The sequence below is a fragment of the Ammodytes marinus genome (genome assembly GCF_949987685.1).
Source record: "Ammodytes marinus genome assembly, chromosome: 9".
NCBI lineage: Eukaryota > Metazoa > Chordata > Actinopteri > Uranoscopiformes > Ammodytidae > Ammodytes > Ammodytes marinus.
Genome location: NC_137213.1, coordinates 19,314,378 through 19,335,600, shown reverse-complemented (window position 1 = coordinate 19,335,600; position 21,223 = coordinate 19,314,378). Strand labels below are relative to the sequence as shown.

Genomic DNA, 21,223 nt, shown 5'->3' with positions numbered 1-21,223 from the left:
TGCCCGAGCCTGTCTCGATGGGGCGCCCCCCACAGGAGAGGAGGAGTGACAACTTCCCGAGGACAATTACTCCTGCTGCAGTGTCAACAGAGGCGGTCATACAAACGAGGGCCCCTACAGCAGAGGGGTCACCCATATTAGGAACAGAAATGTATGATATTGGATTATTGTCAAATTTTTGCTTGTTTGACAATATAAACTTTGCACTGGTAAATGTTTCAGAATAAGTCAAAAAGACACCAAAATCATCCTTTCTTTTGCACCCACTACAGTCCAAAGGCGCAACCAGTATTCAGATATTTTACTCAAGTAAAAGCATTAATACCACATAGTAAATATATTCTGTTGTAGATTTTACTACAGTTAAACTATAAAAGTACAATCAGTAAAATGAACTTAAAGCAATAGTGCGTAACTTTTTCAAATACATGCATGACTAACATTCAAGCCATGCCAAATGAGATGACGCAAATCTGATAAAGCCTATCAGCTCCACAACACACTTTGATTTTTTCAGTGTGCCAATGTTTACAAACTGTTATCATATGGCAACATTGGCGTGCAGGAGCTGGACATACAGCAGAAAGAATCAAATCCAATTCACGGAAGGCTAAATTCATGTAGACAGGTAAATTACTCAAAATTCCTTATGGGGGCGACAGCATTTACACACTCTAGCTCTAAAGAAGTCTCATGTCATCTTCAACTGCTTCTCCAGAGGTGGGTCATGGGGGCAGCAGCTCGAACAGGGGACCCCAAACTTCTCTTTCCTTTAAAGAAGTCAATGCAGAAATCTAAATCTAAAACAATTTCGTAGGCCTATATATGAATGCAACTAATGATTATTTTCATGAGCAGTTATTCTATTCTATTAATCGATTGTTGGTTTGTAACCATTTTAAATACAGTACAAAAAAAATCTGTCACAACTACCCAGAGCCACATTTTCACAATGCTCGCAATTGATAGTTTAAAAATGTTTCAAATTATTCAGGTGAAAAGAAAATCAGCAAAACTTTACACTTGTGGAAAAGATTTGTTTTCTTTTAAATATCCATGTATGTTTGGACATGGCCTTAGACCGATAGCAAAACTGATGAAATATACCTTGTTAACTTTAATTTCACATCCATCGTATGTTGAAACTATGAATCTGCATTTTAACACTGTAGTCAGATGTGAATATGTACAGCAAGCAAAGTTTATTGGACTTAATGGAATTTGGATTTGCCATTACAGACAACACAAAGCCAAGGTTAAGTATAACATATCACTCAGCGGACAGTTAGTGAACGTTTTTCAAACAATCAATAAATGATGTACAAAATGGAGTCGGAAATAGACATGATGCGTCTACTTTTCTTCTTAGAATAAAACATGACCGATATCATCATCATTATTTTCATCATAAACTACTTAAATCCTGTCACTTCAGTAGGCGGACATGACAATATAATATTTTTACGTACAAATACAAAAAAAGTGTGGGGGAGGGGAGGGGTTTGGTCTCGGTCTCTTTCTTTAAATAAGCTCTGAAGAGTGCTGAGGAGCAAAGTGGTGAGAGATCTCAGTCGTCTAGAAAGTCATCGTCCAGGTTAACGTCTGTGGTGTCAATGTCTTCCAGCTCCATGTTGTCTAGGTCCACGTCCAGCTCGTCCAGAGTCTACATACAAAACACAAACAGAGAACTTACAGGAGGAATAATCATCTTCTTAAGATTTTACAATAATTTTTTATTTATAATTTATCTTTGAATTATGTTTCTACTTAGATATTAATTGAGTACAACTGCTAACTGAGAAAATGTCCTTCTAAAAGTCATAAAAATGGATGGTGATTCAAACAATTCAAATAGAGAGTGAGCAAGAGCAAGCATTGTATGACCAATACGAATCTCGTATATATTTTTTAATGGAGAGAATAAATAATTAAAATAAAATCTCCAACCTTTTCTTTTTCTGACTGTGAGGATGTAGGGATTTCTTCTTCTTCTCCTTCCTCCTCCTCCTCCTCATCATCTTCTTCTTCTTCCTCCTCCTCTTCCTCCTCCTCTTTGTCCACTGCTGTAGGAGCAGCAGGTTCAGGAGGTGGAGATGTCACAGCTACGTCTGCTGCAGCAAAGGAAGCTGCAGCAAAGGAAGCTGCAGCGAAAGGAGCTGCTGCCAACGGCTCCTCACTATCTGGTGCCTGCGGGAAATAAAGTTTGAATACTGAGCGTTTTCCCCTTGTAGTTTTTATTTTCACTTTTTGTAAAATCCTTTGTTTACAGATGAGAGAAGGTGCACTGGATTAACAAAGCATGTTGCGATCAGGTGTCACTATCTGTAATGGCTATTCAATTAAGTCAACGATTAAAGTTGAAGCATTGGATACGTGCTGACAAACCTTGGGGATGGTAGGAATGAATGTTCCTTTTGGCTCGTATCCCTGAGCCTCCTCGAGAATATTCCTGTCTTCATTGAGCTGGAAAAAGGAATGGGAGTTTGTGAAAATAAACACAACTGCAGTATTTGTCAATTTAGAAAGCTCAGGCAACTCACGGTGACAAGAGGAAAGTCTTTTGCAGGTCTAGTGGTGCCCAAGCACATCTCTCGGAGGTAATGCTCAGCTGCAAAGGCTTCTTTCAGGCCTGGAAACAGATTCTCATACTCTGTGGGGTCTGCTAGGGACTCAGCCGCCTGCAATCAAGATTTAAAGCAATTAGTCGAGAAGAAACATCCAGATATTCAATCTATTTTATCATCAAAATGTACAATTAATAAACTGCGAAATAGAGTTAGGGGAAACAGTACTATCCTGTATTTTTTCTTAATCTTAGCTATTAGATATATTCCTTGGTGTAGCAGTATTGTAATTCTGATAACAAAACTGACCTTCTGGTTGACCTTAGCCAGGTTCTCCCTCCACAGTTTGACCACACGGGACACCTGGCTGGGCAGGTAGGTGCGGGCCAAGAAGGCAGCTTCTGGTAGTCTGTTTGTCCTGATCAGAAGCTCCAAACACTGGTCCAGTCTGGGGAGAAGAAGACGATGAAATGGGACAGTTACACATTTCGCCATATATTCCTAGTAATCTGGCTAAGAGCAAAACAAGCCTGTACCCATTTTTAGCTTCCTTCCGTTGCTTACAGGTTATACTGTTTTGTAATGTGATGATTTAGTACTGTATGTGTGTTGCTGTATGTGTATACTATTGTATTCTGTATTGTACTATGGTTTTAATATGTTGATCAATGAAGTAACCTTTTAATAGGTTGTCCAAATGGGTTTTAAATTAGCGAAAGCTATACACTCTCTGTGCAGGACATCAGTTACATTCTTTCTACTGGAACTATGTGAAAGCGCATCTTTCTTATTTAGAAATAAAATGAAAATAAATAATCAGTACATATCTATTCCCCCCGATTTTTTCGCCAATGTCACCACCTCTCATACTCACTTCCCCTGCAGGAAGTAGGTCATGAAGGCCACGTTGTTCTTGCCGTCTCTCTCTGCCCCTTCAGCCAGCTTCCCCACCATGGTGGCGTTACCAGAGGCTGTGGCAAGGAGGAGCAGGCCGCCGTAATCCTGGGCGTGGTGCAGGCACTCCTGGGCCAGGCCGAATTGGCACTTACTGATGGCCAGCTCCGCTAACTGCTTCCACTTCTGCTCAGCCTGCAGGGGGTTTAGAATGAGAAATGTTAAGAATTGTACTCGACAAGAGAACCTGAGCAGTGATGGCATGAAATGACAACCATGGACAACCTGTAAAAGCCAGCTCTTACCTCTGCTTCCACAGCAAGCTGGTAGGCGATCTTCAACTCCCCCAGCTGTAACGCCAGCTCAAACCTGTGTTCGGAGTCTGTGGACACAGCCAGCGCCTGCTGCTTGAAACCCTGAAGAGACAGAGACACACAATCTATCAGCACACTACAAGCTCATGGTGTATCAGTTATCATAGTTATATCAATTGGAATATTTGGAATCTGTTTTCCAGAGTGCAATTCCATAATTAGGTGAACTTGTCCTGCTGTTTTGATTTTGATTTTTTACCTGTTTCTCGAGGAAATGTGCCACCCTGGTCCGCTGCTCTTTAGGAATGGTGGGCAGCACCTTGTCGGCCATGACAAAGTCTCTCCTCATTACGGCCGTCTGGTACTCCAGCACAGAGACCAGCAGGGAGTAGCTGACGATGTTGAGCTCCTTGTCTCCCAAGTACAGATGGTCGTCTTTGGGTATGTAACCCAGCAGGTACATGGTTCTGCAGGGGAGAGAAAAGATTTGGTATCCCGAACATTAAACAAATAAATGTCTACAGCTCAGTGGATATCTTTCTAGACTTTGTATGCAACTGTGAAGGGGTTTTATTATTATATTGAGCATACATTTCTGAGGTTCTGTTCACAGATATACACAGTGTGAAGAGACAGGTAATACATTTAACTCAGCAAACCATAAACCAACTTAAATTCAAGCCAACCCATCTGTATTTGTACCTGTCCAGATGAGCAATAGTGACGATCTCTCCTCCTACAAAGTAGTTGAGGCGGTTAACAGAGCTGGTGTAGATGAAGCAGTCTCCTACCCAAAGTCCCGTCTTCACAATCTCCTGGATCTCTCCCTGGACCTGGACATAGAAACAAGGACACAAAAAGGTGATAAATGTAAGGTATACTTTTAAAGTGAAGAAAAAAAACAGCATTTGTTGAAGCTATTGCTATGTTGAATACCAGAATTTGGAATAGCACTCTGTGAATTAGTACTTATTATATATCAAATATTTGATATAAATATATATTTCTTGAAGACATGCACTCCGTATAAGGGATGTACAGTATATATGCATCTACATCTAAACACCCACCTCGAAGGCATCTTCAATACCATCCTCAGTCACTCCTTCATTGTTCTCTTGAGAGGCAGCAACTTTCTCTGACATGTAACGCAGGATGAAGAAGGACTCCTCTGTAGCAATGCAAACTAGTTCACCAGAGTCTGACCAGAAGATCTGGAAAAAATATAAAAACAATTTTATGAAGAAAAAAAAAAGGAAAAAAGATGAATAAAATACATTAAAAAAAAAACGGGTTAATAAATATAGTGGACAACAGCCTCTGGATAGGTATTATGTACATAAACTGTACAACTGCTTCATAGCTACTTTTTACACTAAATAACATATGTTTACAATCAAAGAAATTGCAACCAGAACTTAAAATGAAAAAATAAAAAGATAAGGCAGGGCTTACGTGTTTGGGCTGGATCTCGATGCGGCGGATGAGCTCTGTGTTCTCCCAGTCATAAAATGCCAGGCCATTCACTGATCTCACCCCAAGCAAGAAACCTCCATAGATCCCTGCAGGGAAGTATGGGAAGAAATCCAGTGAGGAACACAGTGGGAACTATTCACTTATTTAACCACAAGTCTACTATAAAACAATGTTCACCTTACCTTCAGCTCCAAAGTCGGGCTTAAAAGACTTTTTTTCTTTGAAATTTTTGAAGATTTTGACAACACTGTTGCTTTCTCTGATGGCATATCTGTTAGTAAAAAAGGGTAGCGGTTAACTCAACTAGAGCAGGGAATAATCTCATCTATATTTTAACCCTCTCTTTCCAAACAGCGTACTTACTCAGATGAGTCATGTGCCCAGACAAACTCCTGTGCTGAGCCGAAGCTCTTGTTCCTCAAAGCCACTGCAGTGTAGATGATGTACTCTCCATCTCCGCACACCACAACAAACCTGGTGCACACAAACATGACAAATGGGTTAAGAGATCTGTCACTGATTTTTTCGATCAGTCAAAAAGAGGCTAGGGTGAGTGTGTGTGACATGCATTACCTTCCATTCGGGTTATGTTGGATGGTTTGGGGGTAAATCTCACAGCTGCCCATATCCTTGACAGCCAACGGCAGCCTCTCACCGTCCTTGATTTCAGCGTCGCCCATGGCCTTGAGGTTGGCTTGCTGAACTTCACTGTGTTTAGCCCAGATGATTTTCCCGTTTGCGTCCATAGACATGGCCGGCTCTTCCCGACCCACCTACACAGCAACAGGACAGAGCAGATTATGACTTGAACGGAGAACATTTATTTGTAGAAAATAAAAATGTCTTCACAACTTTTCTTTCTTCCTCTCACCTTGATAATGATACTGCCTTCGTCGTAGCCCAGCGCCACATTGTTGGAGCCCCTGAGGCCGCACACGCACCACACTCTCTCCATGCCATAGTTCAGAGTGCTCTCCAGGCGGTAAGTGCTTGAGTGCCAGATACGAACCGTACCTGCGGGGGAAGGTGGACAAGTTACGCGAGGACGTAACAATCAATATGGCCGTGAGATGAAATGCATTCTGGGAGTGTTTGTGTACAAGTAGTACGAAGATGAGTGGGGTTTCCTGCTCACCATCCTCTGATCCAGTGATGATGATGGGCAGCTCCGGGTGGAAGCTGACACAGGAGACGTTCTGGGCGTGGCCCTCCAGAGTCTGGACACAGGTCTTGTTCTACAACAAACAGAGGAGGACAGTTGGAATATTTATATAGAGGCACAAAGCACACACAGAAAAATACAAACACACAAAAGGTGAAGTAAGCAACATATTTATGTTAATATATGTGCTAAATCGCTATATTTTTATACAGTGATCACTTATATAGTGTGCGCGTTTCATAACTCCGGTCTCTTAATCACCCGCACTGCATGTAATCAGCAAATAAACTTTTCTGGGATCCCACAACTGATATCCAATCAGAAGAGAGAACGCTACAAACCGGCACACGTCTCACTGCCGGTGCACTCGCAGAGCGAAAGATGGGTGAATGTTTATGCACAGACAATGGCAGAGCAGGTAAAAATCCTTCCCAATGTCTGTTTTGATGGTTTTTAAATCATGTTTTATCACACTTACAGATCTGAGACCGCAGTGCTATAATGTGGTGTCAGTTTACTGTGGCTTACTCTCACCTTTATTTGAAGTAAATGAATGAAAACGTTTTCTAACCTGGTAGTCCCAGATCTTGACTTGACGGTCATCAGCCCCTGAGATGAGGTAGGGCTTGTCTCCTCCACTATAGTAGTCAATACAATTGACTCCTTTCTCGTGTCCTTCCAGGGTGAAATTGGGAGACGAAGAGCCAAGCTGCCAAACCTGAAACAACCCAGACGACATGACAGATAATCACTGAATGCACTTTAGAGATCTTTAATTATATATTTCCATAAGGTAAGAAGGAGCTTAAGCTATAGTTATTAAGAACAGCTGCAGAAGTGCCGTAGGGTCTAGATAAAAGGGCAGCAGTAAAGGTGACAGCAGAAACAGCAAGCGTCTCTACCTTAATGGTCCTGTCCAGGGAGGCACTGGCAAACTGGTTGTTGTCCTTGGGGTTGATGACAATCTGCATTACGTAGTGAGTGTGACCCTCAAACACCTGGCTGCACGACCACTTCTTATCCCAGTCCCACAGCTTGATCAACATGTCGTCTATGTAGAAACAGACATTCAAAAATGTGTCATTAACAGATTAGAAGGGGTCTAGTATTCTACCAATGAAAACATCATAAGTTTACTGGCGTACCACTGCTGGTGAGAATGTAAGGCTGGGTGGGATGGACAGCGATGCAACGGATGTAGTCGGAGTGCGCCTCAAACATGTGGACCCTCTCCAAGGTGTTGTAGTTGAACACACGGATTTGCATGTCATCCTGTGCAGGAAGAATACATGTTTGAATATTAGCAGAATACTAATCTCACTGTGTTCACAAACACAAAAATACACAAAAGAGTAAAACAGATAATCAGAGTTAAATCCAAAATGCATTCACTGGGATATGACACCACTGCATGTACTTAAATGACACTAGAGCCACACATAGAATACATTGAGTTCATGCTCTCTTTATACTACTGGTTTAAACAATAGCTAGTTTTATGGACGACAACTGTTACTATACAAACACATAGATGTCACTCACCGCTCCAGTGATGACCCAGTTCTTTCTTGCCACAAACTTAGAAGCTCTGACAGGGAGGTCACATACTTCAAATGTCTTGACAAGAGTCTGGAAAAATGAAGATTCAATTACTTGGTTATAACGTCTTTGCTGCATCATCAGACTCAGTGCTTCAACATGCTTTAATGTCTGATTTGTGATGGTACCTGTGTTTCGTGGTTCCACACACAGACACTGCCGTTGTACAGACTGGCAAGCATCCACGGCTCAGTTGGGTGAAGGTCCACACTCTTCACCCGGTCTGACCTGGCTGTCAGCCTCCGCTTGATGTCCAGCCTGAGAGGCTGAAAGGAAAGACGATATCATGTATTTTCCTATGCAGTTGAATCGTTACACATTGGGCTTGTAATGATCTGATAAAACTATGAAGTGTCAACTCAGAAACCCCTGAATAGACAGAACTGACAAGTAGTCAAGCAAGTAACGGTTAGCATGCTAACATTCAGCCTAAACATTTGACTTATTTCAATAAACCTCAATGTATACATACTATAATTACTTATTCGATAACTGACTTAAAGCAACTGTAAAACACACATATACAATTTACAAATAGTCAAGGTTAGATATGTTTAGAGCAGTTAGCTACGAGATTTCTCAGGCTAACTCAGGCTAGTAAGCGGCTAAGCTATATACAACAAAGTATTATTATCATACACTGTTTGACTGCCCTTTAAAAAAAATGGTAACATGTACGAATACAAAACGTACCGAAAACTATTTTAAATATCTCTTACCATGTTTTATCCCCGTGTTGTTGCAATTAAATCGGATAAATTGGATGAACAGTTAGAATCCGGGTCCCAATGTTGCGACTTCAGTGAACAGAGCACTGACGGAGATTGACGTGGAACTTCCTGAAACCCAGTGTCGCGAGAGTTGAACATTGGTAGTGGTGACGTGACAGTCGGTGAGGTCAGCCTGGGTGAGCTGCTGCTGCTCATACTGTTAGTATTTTAGTTATTGGATGGATGTTATTAAGCTAAACCCTCTTACTTTGATGTCACTGAATGTCAGGGGTATACGTGATGCTGTTAAAAGAAAAGCTATGTTTTTATTTTGTAAAAGAAGTGAAGCTGATTTAATTCTACTTCAAGAGACACATTCCTGTGAGTCAGACATTACGTTTTGGAAAGGGCAATGGGGAAACGGAATTTACTGTAGTCATGGCACCAATCACTCAGCGGGGGTCTCTGTTTTTCTACAGAAATTTAGGGGTGATATTTTAGAGGTTGTCTCTTCAGATGATGGTAGATGGTTGACTATTATTCTCAAACAGGATAATGCCAATTTCATTGTGTGCCATGTTTATGGTCACAATTCTCGCTCTCTAAACAAAGGGCTTTTCTCCCAAATAATTTTGAAACTAAAAGAACTATTACAGAAATATTCAAATTCCCTATTAATTTTAAGTGATGTGCTGATGATGCAAAGGACAGGTATCCGCCAAAAAATTGCCAAACTTCGCAAAGTAACAATCTGATTTTAAAACTATGTTGTGATTTGTCTCTGACTGATGCATGGCGCTTCTTATATCCCGATATGCAAGACTTTACTTGGTCAAATGCTCTATATCTTGTTAAAGATGTGTCTCACTCTTCTGCTCCTTTATCGGACCATAAACAAATTAGTCTTAAGTTATGTGGTTCACAGGATACTACAAATTTAAGAGGTTACTGGAAATTCAATAATTCTCTTCTTCAGGATAACCAGTTTAATGATAGAATTAAATAAATAATTGAAGAAATATATACTAAAAACAATAAGGGTGATTATAAAAAAAGATGGGAATGTTTTAAATATATGTCTAGGTGTGCTGCTATAAGGAGAAGTAAGGAACTAAAGGTCATTAAAAATCAAAGCGAATCTGAATTATTACATAGAATAAACACCCTTTTATCTCAAACTAACTTAACTTCTGAGGAAGAAATAGAACTAAAGGAGATACAACTCAAAATAGATCAAATTTACAAAGATTTAGCTAAGGGTGCATGTAGCGACTGCTCTCCAATAAAGGCCGCTAAGAGGCTTAATGGGCTCCAGGCAGTTACGCGTCCAAACAAATCTCCAACTCCGGTGATGGGTATAGTTTAAAGAGTTTAATAAATGAAAGGCAGAATTACAACGGATGAATGAGAACATGTAGATGGTGTTGAAAATAAACAAATAAAATATATACTGCTGTAATTGAAGGTTATTTGACGTTGTTGACGATAAGTTGACGGTAAACAGAAAATAAAACAGGTGCGCCACTAACCCCCTTTGTATCCTAACCCTCGCCCGCCACAAGTGCCCCGGTATATAAACCACACCCACACCCACATGTGTCAATCAAAACGGAAGTGTATAACTTTTCAAAATAAACAATTTTGGCCCCTACAATTCCGGCCCCTAATTATTATGTTTCAAATTCAAATAATAATTACACATTTGACATGACAATCAACACAGTAAATATATTTTCTTGATCTTCTTTCTTCATTATTTGTAATCCAAAGAAAGAGTGATTAGTCAAAGTCATGTCTCCAGGAACAAAGTCAAGAGGTCAAAAGTTTGTTTGGGTCAGTCAATGATCCTCTGCCTCCAGTAGTAGGCAGACTTTGTTGATGGGCCTGGTCAGAAATCCGGTCTTGGACTTGATCCGAAGCTGACGTACAAGTCCCTTTTTGTCCATCATGGTCTCCACAATCCTTCCAGTCAACCAGGAGTTGCGAGGTGCTGAATCATCCACAATGACGACGATGTCTCCTGGGGTGAAGTTGCGTCTTATGTTGGACCATTTCTGTCGTTCTTGTAGTTGGGGAAGATATTCCTTAATCCACCTTTTCCAAAATAAATCAGCCATATATTGAACTTGCCTCCACCTGCGGCGAGCATATAGGTCTTCCTTCTGAAACTGTCCTGGGGACAGTGATGGCACAGTTTTGAGAAGCAGAAGGTGATTTGGTGTGAGTGCTTCAAGGTCGTTGGGATCTGTAGAAGCCTTCGTGATTGGACGACTGTTGAGGATAGCTTCGGCTTCACATAAGACTGTATGAAGTCCCTCCTCATCCAGACTTTGCACATTTAGTGTTGAGTTGAGAACCTTCCGCACTGATCTGATTAGTCTTTCCCACACACCTCCATGGTGTGAGCCAGCAGGGGGATTGAATATCCAGTTTATTCCCTTTTGAAGCAGTGTGTTATGGATCTGACCTTGATTCCATCCTTCAATAGCTTCCTTCAACTCGCGCTGTGCTCCCACAAAATTGGTTCCATTATCTGATCGTAGTTCTTTTACTTGGCCTCGTCTGGCTATGAAGCGCCGAAGGGCATGGATGAAAGAGTCTGTGTCCAGCGATGAGGCCATTTCAAGGTGAATTGCTCTTGTAGCCAAACAGGTGAAAATAACACCGTATCGCTTCACAACACTTCTGCCACGCTTCACTCCAAAGGGTCCAAAGTAATCGACTCCAACGTTTGTGAATGGTGGGTCATCTGGAGAGACTCTATCCAGGGGTAGATCAGCCATCTGCTGTTGTCCAGGAGTAGCATTTATACGCCGACAGACAACACATTTAGACAGGATTTTTCTGATTAATACTGTGGCACCAGGAATCCAATATTTCTGACGCAGTCTGGATAGGATATGGTTGCGACCACCATGTCCCACCTCTCCATGAATATGTCGTAGAATGAGGTCAGCAATGTGAAAGTCTTTGGCCAGAATTACAGGATGTTTAATTTCTTCTGGCATTGCTGCTCTGCTTAGGCGACCACCAACTCTTAACACATCTTTGTCCAGAATGGGGTTGAGTTTATGAATGTGGCTTGTCTTTTTAACATTCATTCCTTTCTTGAGATTCAAGATTTCATCTCCAAATCTCTTCTTTTGGCAGAAGCGGATTACCTCAATCTCTGCATTCTCCAGTTCACTGATTGTGAGACGGATTACCTGAGTGTCAAGATTTCCTTGCAAAGAGAGAACCCCACTTGCCGTCTTCCTCTTCCTGATTCGGTGCAGAAGCAGTCCTTTAATTCTGAGCATCCATGCTACTGCCCTTTTCAACTGATTCCAGGATGAGAAGTAATGGATGAAGTTGGTTGTTGGATCCACTACTTCAAGTGTTATTTGAGCGGCATTTACGGTTATGCTCTTGACTTCAGAGTCCTTTGGTGAAATTGCATCCAATCCATCAGGGTTCTGAGGCCACTCTTCCTGAGGACCAAGAAGAAACGGAGGTCCGTACACCCACATTTCCTTCTTTAGGAAAGCTTTAACTTTCACACCTCTGGAAGCCATGTCTGCGGGATTGTCATTTGTGTTGACATACCTCCACTGATGTTCATCTGAGGCTTTGGCAATTTCAGTCACTCTGTTAGCCACGAATGTTCGAAATCGTGTGGTCCTGTTCTTTATGTACTTGAGCACAGAGGTGCTATCAGTCCAAAATGTAGAGTCTGCTAGTTCCATCTGCAGCTCTTTCCTCAATATTGTGTCCATTCTGCCTGCCATGGTAGCAGCAGTCAACTCCATGCGAGGGATAGTGACTGGCTTCAAAGGAGCCACTCTGGCCTTTCCCATCACAAATGCACAATGTGTTTGGCCATGGTTGTCATGCAGTAACAAATAACTCACAGTTCCATAACCATCCTGACATGCATCAGCAAAATGGTGTAGCTGAGCAGATGTTACCGTTCCGAAGTTTGTAGGTTTGAAGCATCTATTGACTTTAAAGTCTTCCAAGTTATGGAGTTCCTGAATCCAGCTCATCCATTCCTGCACAAAAGAGTCTGGTATCACATCATCCCAACCAGTCTTTTCCCGACACAATTCCTGTAGGATCCTTTTTGCAGTCAGGACTACTGGTGCCAACATTCCAAGGGGATCATATACAGAGCTGACAGCCGACAAAATCCCTCGTCTTGTCAGTGGTCTGTTTTTGAGGATGATTCTGAACTTGAAGACGTCAGACTGAACACACCATTGTACACCTAACATCCTCTCCACAGGTAATTTGTCATGGTCCAAATCCAGATCCTTCATTTCTTTTGCTCTTTCCGTTTCAGGTATGGCAGCCAATACATGACGACTATTGCTTATCCACTTGGTGAGTACAAAGCCTCCCTTGGAGCAAATGGCTCGTAACTCGTGATAAAGAGCTATTGCGTCCTCTTCTGAAGCTGCTGAAGCGAGGCAGTCATCCACATAAAAGTTGTTCAAGATGGTGTTGATAGTTTGTGGGCTGAACTGGCCAGTGTTGTCTTCAGCACATTTCCTCAGGGCAAAATTTGCACAACTTGGAGATGATGTTGCTCCAAATAAATGCACCGTTATTCTGTATTCCACCATGTTCTGACTGTAATCTCCATCAGGCCACCAGACGAACCGTAGCAGGTCCCGATCTTCCTTTGGTACTTGCACTTGGAGGAACATCGCTTCGATATCCGCAGCAATGACAACAGGTTCTTTACGGAATCTAGCTATGACTCCAATCAAGGTGCTGGTGAGGTCTGGCCCCTGTAAGAGCTGAGAGTTCAGTGAAACTCCCCGATATGTAGCTCCACAGTCGAAGACTACTCGAAGTTTTTTCTTTTGTGGATGCAAAACTCCATGGTGTGGTAGATACCATTTTCTGCCATCACTACGTTCCAAGATCCCTTCTGGTACTTTCTCTGCATAACCCTTGGATATCATGTCAGACATGAAGTTGGTGTACTCCAAGTGATAGCATGGATCTCTCTGGAAACGCCTTTTTAAGTTTAGTGTCCTCTGTTCAGCGCAGTTCTTATTGTCAGGCAAGCAGATTTTCCTGTCCTTCAATGGTAAGCCAAAGCAGTAATGTCCATTTACCAGCTTTGCAGATGCTGAAACCAACTCCAAGAACTGCTGATCTTCTTTTGAAGGTTCTTGGTCATCTTTGACACACTCAGGAAAGTCAATCTTGTACTGCTGCTCCCACTGCTCATCAAGTGTAACAACTGATATCCTGTTAACACTGATGTCTGACTGCTCCTGAGCATAATCATCTTTTCCTCCCAGAGGTCCATTAACTGTCCAGCCGAGCAATGTTTTAACGGCATACGGTCCATCTCCCACACTTCTAATGACTTGAAGTGGTTCAAGAGCCTTTGGTACATCAGAACCAATCAGCAACTCAATCTCACAGTCCAGTTCAGGTAAGTGAATATTCTTCAAATGAGACCACTGTTTGATGTCATTTTGATGTGGGATGTTTCCTTTGTGCACAGGCATTGTCTTCTGTGTGTACACACATGGGAGATCACAGAACTCAGTGCCATTCAGTCCTGTTACCTCTAGGCCTGAAACAATGCTGGTTTCCACGACCTTCCTTTGACCCATTGTTCTCAGAAGAATATTTGATTTTCTTCCCTGGAGATTGAGTTTAGTCATTAGCCCCAATGTGCAAAATGACGCAGTGCTTCCCGGGTCAAGAAATGCATATGTATGCACTGTTGTGTTCCCCTTCTTTGCCTTTACTTTCACAGGCACTATTGAGAGTTTGCAGTTGTCTTCACCGGCCCCAGTAAGACCACTTGTCTGTACCGAGGCTATGGCTCCGATGTCGGCTTCTTCTTTTGTTGGAGATTGATGTTTGTCCATTTCGTTCCTTCTTTGGTGGATATGCAGCATCCGAGGATGCTTCAAATTGCATATGTTGCAGCTGAGTCGCTTCCTGCAGTCCTTACTCATGTGTCCCTTCTGCAGACAACCAAAGCAGGCTCCATTTTCTTTTAAGAAAGTGATTTTCTCATGATGTGCTTTCTTTTCCAATAGGAAACACACCTCCAAAGCATGTCCACCTCCACAGAACATACACCTTTTTACAGCCGGACAACTCTCCATTTTCCTAGGTCCATTTCCATGTTTCTCATGTGCAACTGTCACAGTGGTAGCAAATGTACTTCCTTTGATTCTTGGATGCTGTGGTTTTGACATAAAACTCCTTCCATCCTTGCTTGGTGTTGGAGTGTCTCTGATGTCTCCAAACACTGGATCAGTTGCAATCCTCACTTGTTTTTCCAGGTAATTAACCAGATCCCTGAAGGTAGCTCTTTGTTTGTACCTTTCCTGAAAATCACATGCCACAGATCTCCATTTATCCCTCAGTCGATATGGCAGCTTCTTTATGATAATTAGCAGATTAGCAGACATGTTGAGCTCCTGCATGTTGTTGACATCTTCCATGGCATTGCAACATCCTCTTAGAAACAGAGTGTATGCTTGTAATGTTTTTGTGTCATCTGGTTTTATTGACGACCATGAAAGAGCCTTCTCCATGTAGGCTGTAGCGATTTTATGCTCGTTGCCAAAGTGCTCCTGCAGTAAGGACTTTGCCTTCCTGAATCCTCTTTCTGCTGTCATATGAAGGCAGCTCCTCACCATTTCTCTAGGTTGTGCTTCTGTATACTGTTCGAGATAATAAAGACAATCTGTGGGGTTTGGGTTCTTGCTTTCAATATTGTGTTCAAAGGATTTTATGAATGTTTGAAATTGAAGTGGGTCACCATCAAAACGACAAATCTCTTTCTTGGGCATTAAAGAGAGACACTGTTGCTGGACCATTAATGCAGTGATGTCATTTTGCTTTTCCATGATATGAATCATATTACTCTGTTCACCATTGCTTGGAGCAGGCAATGTTGTAGGTACTGTAACATGTGCATCCATAGTCAATGTATTTGACTGTACTGTCACTGGCACTGTGGGGAGAGATTGGGTTTGCGTAATGTCTCCGTCAGCAGTGGCAATCATTTGTGTTCTATTTTCATGTTGTTTCTTCACCATATATGAGTTCATACCATCTGACGCTCTTGATCTGTGGCTACGCACACCAGATCTACTTGAGGCTCTGAGAATTTTCATTTTTGCCATTGTAGCAGCAAGGTTTCCATCCAGTTCCAGTTGCTCTTTTTTCCTCCTTAGCTGCTCTTCCTGCTTCCTAAGCTGCTCTTCCTGTGCTTCTATGGCATGTTTATCTTTAAGCATTTGTTGTTGCACAATAAGAGCAGCCATTTCAGCCTCAGCCTTGATGCATGCAGATGAGGTGGTGGACAATCTTGAGCATGAAGAATGTGATTTGTGACTCCGGTTTGTAATATTTGACACACTGTCACTTGGATTTATTTCATCCTGCATGTCAGATATCGCTTTATTCTGTTGGGAAGGAATGGCAGGTTGAACATCCAAGTGTGGTATATTTCCCTTTAATTCAACAGGTGCCTCCTCTTCAGTTGGAATGGGAAAGATGACTGATTGTGCAGTTAACACATCTGTAGTCACCTTTCTTGCTTGCTGACAGGGTCTTTCAATCTCAGAGAGCCATGTTTGAACATCATCTGTGAAGTCTGTGTTGTGTTTTATTATGCGTCCAAACCATTCATTTTGTGTTACCTTTTCCTCTTTGGGAAGTAAAACCATCACTGACTCATGTGTTGCATTTGCATTTTCATGCAGTTGTTTGAGTTCCTCCAGTTTGAATTGCACTTTCTTTGCATTTTCATCACATTTCATGAGCCCTTTCATTTCAAGTGAGAGCTCTTTCATTTTTGTCACATTAGATTGACGTTGCTTTTGAAGAGTTTCCATTTTGCAAGCCAGCGCTTTGGCTGTAAGCTTGACCGTTCTCTTCTCCGTATTTTCCATTTCATTTGCGTCACTCATTATGCGAACTTTCAATTTTCACAATTCATCAAAGCACAGAGCAACAGACAAGATGCAATCCGCAATGACATTGATTCAGCCACAATGCGATTTCAACACAACAGCACAGCACAGCGGCGGCCTCAGCTCACCACGCGGTCAAATCAGCCCAAACAATTGCCGATCGCGACAACCAAGCACGCGCAACACAAGCCAAAACAAACAGTCCCCAATGGACAAAACGGCAGCCTTCCAAACTGTGTTCAACTTCAAACAAATACACAGAAGGATCAACAAACATACCGTTTCTGATGGCTGTGATGCACTGCTGTCACTCGCGCGTTACACCGCTGCTGCAACTGTCAATTGTGTCTCTGATCCAAGGCGTCCGTGGAAAAGAGTCCAATGTTGCTTAGTTCGTTCACTCCAAAACATCGAGATCCAAGCGGTAAGAGCAACGTTGAATCCCGTCCATGCCGTGGTGTTTTTGGGATTGAGTTTCTGTTTACTAATTGTAGCGACTGCTCTCCAATAAAGGCCGCTAAGAGGCTTAATGGGCTCCTAGTCTGGTGTAACCTTCTGATGACCCCTAGAGGTGGGGTATCTATTCTAAATGTCTATGTCTAAGTTTATATCAGGTTACTAAAGATTCTAAGTTCACATTTGATTGGTAAGGGGATTGATTGTAGCTTAATACACTAAGATTAATGAGACCTCCAACCCACACAACAACACGTGACCACGACTTGAGAGAATAAAAGTTTTGTATTTATAAAGATATCTTCGAAACTAAGTTGCACTTGTTCTCTCAGCAATGTAGAAAAATAGAAATATCGACCCAGAATAATGAAACAAAGTGAAATAAAACTGTACCTTAGCAGCACTAAGTACTTAAAATAAATAAAATATATCCCGCATGGGACTAGAAAAAACACAAAATGATCACAGCTTAGGAATCTTAGTTCCTTCAAATATACCTTATCAACTGTATAGTCAATTTGTCAGTTTAGTCTTGGGCCCAAGAACCAAAAGAAAAACAAAACCTGAGTACTCAGAATAAAGAAAAAAAGTGTCAAAACAAAATAATCCTCAGTTCGGTTTGTTCATTTTGTTCCTACTAGGGGTGTGCACGTGTACACGTGTACACGTGTAACCGTTTAGTAAATCATAACCGTTTAGGAAAAATCAATAAACGAAAACCGTTTAGAAAAAAAAATCTTCAAATTTCAAATTGTCTTTTTTTCAAAGTTTTTAAATATGTTCTGGAGACACGTATTTATTGATTTTACATCACTAGTAGGCCTAAACTAATTGGGGATGATAAAAGCTAGTCTGCCGAATCGGTCTGTCCCTCGGCGAGTGTGTGAGTGTGTGTATCGGCGCGCGCACACACACACACACACACACACACACACGGGGAGTCGCCGTGCCGGTGCTCGACTCACAGCCACGGAAGAGTGATGAAAGATAACCTAAAGATTAAAGTTACTCGGTTGACGTGAACTAAGCTCGTAAGTAGCCCGAACTTTATAACACCTGTTCAACCTGCATGAACGTGGACATGTAGAAAGCGATAGGCTATATTAATCAGGAAATGAATGAAGCGCGATAATGACGGCGCACATGTCAGGCGAACGTGTGTGTGTGTTTGTGTTTGTGCCATGGACCTATTATAAGGTGTGTAAACGAGCGTAGTTCATTTCAACTGTGTGTTTACAGGCGAACGAACGCGTATGTGTGTGTGTGTGTGTGCGCGCGCCTACAGGACGGCAGGCGCGCGAAGACAATGACGTCACGGTTAACCGTGTACACGAAAAAAATTCCGTCGTGTACACGGTTAGACATTTTTGTAAACGTTCACACCCCTAGTTCCTACCACCGCGTGGATTTGAGTACAATGTCCATGCAACTACAGATGTCCGATGAGAGATGATGGATCCAATAACAGCGATGATGGTGGAAGCAGTAGAATCAGTCCAGTTGAAACAGTTCGTCCCTCGGAAAAAACCAGCCTGCACAAAAGTGTGCAGCGCAGTTATTAAACAGTCTGAATGCTTTTCTTTTCACTGTCCATTGCATTACACTTATCTAATAATCTTTTTAAAAGTACACAGAATAAACTTTGCAATAGCTGCAACAGCATATGAATTAAATTTATCCTTTAACTTCTATTTTTAAACATGAACCTCATTGAATGCAAATATCAACCCTTTAACTTATTTCTCCACACATGTAAATTAGCTTAACCATGTTCTAACACACTGCACATATTGCATGTAGCTAACACACTGCCACGGCCATTAACAAGGCACAAAACGGAGCAGCACGTGGAAAATAGCCTACCTTAAAAGCAGCAATACACATATTCATTTTCGATGCTAAATGTCTGAACAGTTAACACCATCGGCCGTATCCAAGTCACGTCACATACACATTATATCCTGACTGGTTTTTAAGTTTCACACACATATCTCAGGCAATTAAACACACAATTACTCATTTTAAGCAAAAACAAGGTAATGCTAAGCGGCTAACTCAATGCTTATTAGCTAACCTAGAACTGTTAACTCACCAGGATAATCGTCAATATACACTTTGAAAAGCACCCGTCCGGAGCTTCCACTCGATTTCTCCCGAACCGACCACTAGTAGTTTTCCTTATCTCTATTGTCTAAATTGCAGTTTCTCACATTAGGTAGTTTATCAATATCGTTATCTTCGTCTAATTACTTGTAGTTGCATGTGTCTCGCAGTTTCTCTGTCTGCGTCATCGGCTGTCTGCCGTTCATGCGCCTGTGATGCGTTTAGGGGGCATTGTAAACTACAGTATCTAGTGATTATTTTCTGAAAATGATGCTTTTAGGGAATTCCTGTGACTTTGGGACTACAGAAAATAACCTGGGTTACACACTCCCCCTCTAAAATACATGCGTCTCTGCATGAACATTAAAATCATCAAGTTTGCGCAAAGATGCTGTTTGGGAAAATACAGTTCCCAAGCTCTGAAAAAATGAACTTATAGCCAAAATCAAAGGTTCTCCCAACTCATCATAAGTGAGCTTACGAGGTTGGCGCCTCTCTCTACCAGAGCGTCTTAACTCAGGGGACTCTTGGTTATCAGATGCCTTATCTCCTATGTATACAACTACAGGTTCGGCTGCGACATTATCTGTGTTGTCATAAACAGGTGACATACGTGCTATGTCTGGTTCTGGGATATCAATAACAACATAGTCTGGGGCTCTAGCGTGTGAGGTAGAATGTGTAACTACACTGCCACTCTCTGAGCTATTCAGAGGACATTCTGATTGAAACTCATGTCTTGGGTTATCAGAGTGTGAGTAGTTTTGTGGCTCAAAGGGATGACTGTTTGGGTTTAACACTACTGAGGCTGGTTGAGGCTCATTGGGATCACCTCCTGTTTGCAAGAAAGGGCGTCTTGTGATAACCTCTGGCACTTGTGTGCTAAGATAGAGTTCATCCTCATCACTGTACAACTCATCCTCTTGACAATCATCTCCCTCTGTGTCTTTTGTTGCTTGTTTCCTCAGTTTCATTTTTCTTGGTTGCTCATTGTGTGAATGATTATCCTCTTTTTCTTTTACAGGAAGGAACCCACATGGCAAAAGGAGATCTCGGTGCAATGTGCGCTGTGGTCCTTCTCCTGTTTCAGGTTTAACCACATATACAGGGCTCTCTCCAATCTTTTTGACAACGACATGGATTTTCTGTTCCCACCTGTCTGCGAGTTTGTGTTTCCCTCGTATGTTCACATTCTTCACCAAGACTCTATCTCCTTCAAAGAGCTCTGCTGCTCTTACCTTCTTGTCAAACCGAGCTTTGTTCTTCTCACCCATTTTCTGGGAGTTTTTTGTAGCTAGCGAGTAGCTTTCTTGCAGGCGTTGGCGAAGGCCTTTAACATACTCTGAGTGGGTCTTGTGGTTTCCCATATCAGGGTGGATTCCAAGGACTAGATCAATTGGCAGTCTGGGCTGCCTCCCAAACATTAACTCATAAGGCGAGAAGCCTGTTGTGTCGTTTCGCGTGCAGTTATACGCGTGGACTAAGGGCTTAACAAAGTCCCTCCAATGGTACTTATCTTTCTCTTCAAGGGTCCCTAGCATACTTAAGAGTGTCCTGTTAAATCGCTCCACTGGGTTCCCACGAGGGTGATATGGGGTAGTGCGAACTTTGTCAGTTCCAATAAGTGTGCAGAGTTCTTTGATGGTTTTTGATTCGAAATCTCTGCCCTGGTCACTGAGCAAGCGACTGGGAAATCCATAATGGACAATGAAATGTTCCCACAGGGCTTTCGCAATGGTTCTTGCTTTTTGATCTTTCGTTGGCACTGCAACAGCAAACTTTGTGAAATGATCTGTCATAACTAATATGTTTCTCGTATCTCTGTTGTCTGGCTCAAGAGATAGATAGTCTATAGAGATGAGTTCAAGGGGGTAAGTAACTGAGATGTTTTGCAAAGGTGCAGCTTTTTGGGGCATAGCTTTTCTCCTGAAACATCGTTCACACTTTTTGCATTTTTCCTCAATGGCTCTGGCCATTCCTGGCCAGTAGAATCTGGCACGGGCAA

General features: G+C 42.0%; 1 protein-coding gene across 1 annotated transcript; it reads right to left on the bottom strand.

The window, feature by feature from the left end:
* Positions 1–555: 555 nt before the first annotated feature.
* Positions 556–8,824, bottom strand: copb2 (COPI coat complex subunit beta 2). Its single transcript, XM_080033531.1, has 22 exons — positions 8,729–8,824; positions 8,138–8,275; positions 7,953–8,039; positions 7,556–7,682; positions 7,313–7,461; positions 6,982–7,128; positions 6,384–6,483; positions 6,120–6,262; positions 5,822–6,021; positions 5,612–5,722; positions 5,431–5,519; positions 5,228–5,334; positions 4,843–4,986; positions 4,475–4,605; positions 4,032–4,239; positions 3,764–3,874; positions 3,439–3,653; positions 2,874–3,012; positions 2,541–2,678; positions 2,386–2,463; positions 1,948–2,187; positions 556–1,663 (listed from the first exon to the last, which is right to left on the bottom strand). The coding sequence occupies exons 1-22, from the start codon at positions 8,729–8,731 to the stop codon at positions 1,568–1,570; spliced, it is 2,901 nt and encodes a 966-aa protein (XP_079889657.1). The 5' UTR covers positions 8,732–8,824; the 3' UTR covers positions 556–1,567.
* Positions 8,825–21,223: the final 12,399 nt, after the last annotated feature.